The 2,768-nt window shown below is 38.5% G+C and overlaps 1 protein-coding gene across 1 annotated transcript in view; it reads right to left on the bottom strand.

The window, feature by feature from the left end:
- Window positions 1–2,768, bottom strand: part of Ccdc171 (coiled-coil domain containing 171) — a 351,463-nt gene that overhangs the window by 339,109 nt on the left and 9,586 nt on the right. Inside the window, exon 2 of the mRNA XM_005352686.2 lies at window positions 563–705. Within this exon, the coding sequence (XP_005352743.1) occupies window positions 563–609 (47 nt within the window). The 5' untranslated portion in view covers window positions 610–705. The remainder of the gene's footprint in view (window positions 1–562; window positions 706–2,768) is intronic.

Genomic DNA, 2,768 nt, shown 5'->3' with positions numbered 1-2,768 from the left:
CTAAAATGGTTCATTTTGTATTGTGGACCCCATCCCTCAAAGGCAATGAAATAAGTTAAGCATCTTACAAAGGACAGAAAGAAACCCCTGGCACAAAAACAAAAAGGAGGAACAATATCAATGGAACACATCTTCTTGAGATGCACTCAAAGACACCAAGGACGTGCAGTCAGCAAGGGGGCTAAAACTCACAGAGCACTCAGGCAGAGTCAGGGATGCAGCAGAAGGCAAGGACACAGTCACAGAAGTCATGGCAAGCAGGCAATGGCCAGACAAATGTAAACAGACAGAAACACGGGGGAGAAAACAGGAATAGTGGGGAATAAGCAAATCTCCAGCAGGAGGAAAGGTTCAGGGGCACAGACATTTATGATCCAAGTTAACAAAGGAACACAAGGGGTCCTGAGAATCAGTGCTATACCTGAAGGAGCTGCTGCTCTTTCAGTCCCAAGAAACCTACTTCCTTCACCGTCCTACAAGACTCCTTCGTCATCCCCTTAGTTCTCCCTGGTTCTTGCAATCAAAAGCATTTTCCAACTAAAGGAAGAGACCAGAGGCTTACCTTTGGGTATCCCCAGTAGTGGCATTACTTGAAGTGTTTAAACTCATGGTAAGTCTTCCAATTTTCCACAATACCCCACAGTTTCCTAATGATATTCTTCTTTATGTTGATGTCTCTGACTTACAAGTTAAATGGACTAAAGCCTGTTAATAAACAATACAACAGCAATTTTATATTTGAATCCTGGGAAGGTAAGCTTTATTTTGATCTATAGACTATTTGTTAATTTTTAAGTTATATAGAAGATAGACAATCCAAAAATTTATAACACACAGCTGGGTGTGGTACACATACCTATAAACCCAGCACCTGAAGGAGGCAGGGGGACCAGCTCAATGTCATCCTCATCTTAGTAAGGTGGAGGCCAGCCTGGGATAAATGACATTCAGTCTCAAAAAATAACAATGATAATAATGCTATAGGACTTTTCATTTGAAAAAGAATTAGAAGCCAAAAAAAGGCATAATGTTAAAAAAAAAAAGTTTTAGAAAACCGTAGTAGTTAACTTTTAATCTACTTTAGCTGCTTAAATAAAAATAAAACTGACAAATTACTTTTAATATTTTTTATGGTTTATTTAACTTTATTTATGTGCACTGGTATGAAGGTGTCAGATCCCCTGCAACTGAATCTTCAGACAGTTGTAAGCTGCCATGTGGGTGCTGGGTCCTCTGGAAGAGCAGTCAGTGTTCTTAACCATTGAGCCATCTCTCCAGCCCCTGACAAATTATTCTTGCACTTGCAAAGGAATATATTTAGTACCAACCTTTGGGACACAGAATTCAGTCTAAATAAATGAGATATTTTAACACAATGTTGTCAATGAAGATACCAAAATTCTCCCAAACAAAAGATCTCATAATAATTTGCTTCCAATTCAGAAATTTGGTGTTTTAATAAGTCCTAGGAAAATGTAGGCAGTGGTAGGGTACACCTTTAATCCCAGAACTCAGGAGACTTAAGTAGGTGGATCTCTTGAGTCTGAGGTTAGACTGGTCTACAAATTAAGTTCCAAGACAGTTATGGCTACATAGAGAAACCCTATCTCAAAAAAGAAGCAAATAAAAAAGTCCTAGGAAGGAAAACTACACTGTTATCTTCAACCAGAAAAATAAGTTTCTCTTAGCAAGTCTGTGCCACTGGTAAGCAAAACAGAAAACTAACCCTGTTGTCAAACATTTCGTATCAATCTGTATAAGATGTCTTCCTTCATAAATTAATGTCATAATTTAACCATTTCCTTCAAAGAGGTAGCAGGAAAGAAAGGTGTTGCTTACTCTGGCTGACCTTCTAGAACCCTCTTCTACAGGAGATATTCCGAATCACACAGAGTCAACCATGTAAATCAAGTTACTTTACTACAGTGCTAAAGTATCTCTGGGTAAACGCTCTAAAATAGCACTAATGTAAATATCAATATCCCACAAATACCTCCTTATAGTCCCTAAAATCCAATGTCTTAAGAAAATCTAAACTTTAAACTTAGAGACCTGAGCAGGATCCAACCAGCACAAGTATATGGCCTTAGGAAAGACAAGACTTTTTGAACATCCTCCCTCTGCCCAAAAGAGAGTTAACTTTGACAGGCTCTAAATCCTTCACACAGCCAGGGCTCAGCCACTATCGGTTTTTATTACTGAGTCATGGAACCTGGAAAAGCTTAATGATCACAATAAAAGGGAATAGCTGAGTAATTTGGTCTGGGAAAAAGATGTAATAAAATAATTATTTAATGATATCATGTTTGTACAAAGGTACCCAAAAGATGAAAACAAGAGGAGAAAAACTGTCAACATATTCAGCCTCTGCTCCATTAACCAAGCTCTAGAAGAAACCATGAAAGGAAGCTATTCAAATAGACGAAGGCCAACATGAATCCTAGGGCTGAGAAATAATGATTCCAACAACAGTGACTCATGTAGCTGAAAGAATAATTTGGTCCAAGGAAAATAGGATAGAATTTTAGCCAAGTCCAGAAAAGAAAAATCTGATTTCTCTGGTGACCTAAATAACCAAACTTAAGAAGAGTGGCAACAAACAGTATTTACTGTCGCTCATCTACGCGGCACCCAGTGCAGCATCCAGAACTACAGTCTGACTAACAAGAACTCTGCTCCCTGCGGCACTGCAATGAAATGGCTACCCAGGTTTTCAAAGGACAAAAGACACAGAGTAGAAAATATCTTGAAGAAAGTAAAAGGACCAA

The sequence above is a fragment of the Microtus ochrogaster genome, chromosome 10, assembly GCF_000317375.1.
Source record: "Microtus ochrogaster isolate Prairie Vole_2 chromosome 10, MicOch1.0, whole genome shotgun sequence".
NCBI classification, from domain to species: domain Eukaryota; kingdom Metazoa; phylum Chordata; class Mammalia; order Rodentia; family Cricetidae; genus Microtus; species Microtus ochrogaster.
Note: the sequence above shows the minus strand (reverse complement) of the source record. Positions and strands in the feature narration are given on the sequence as shown.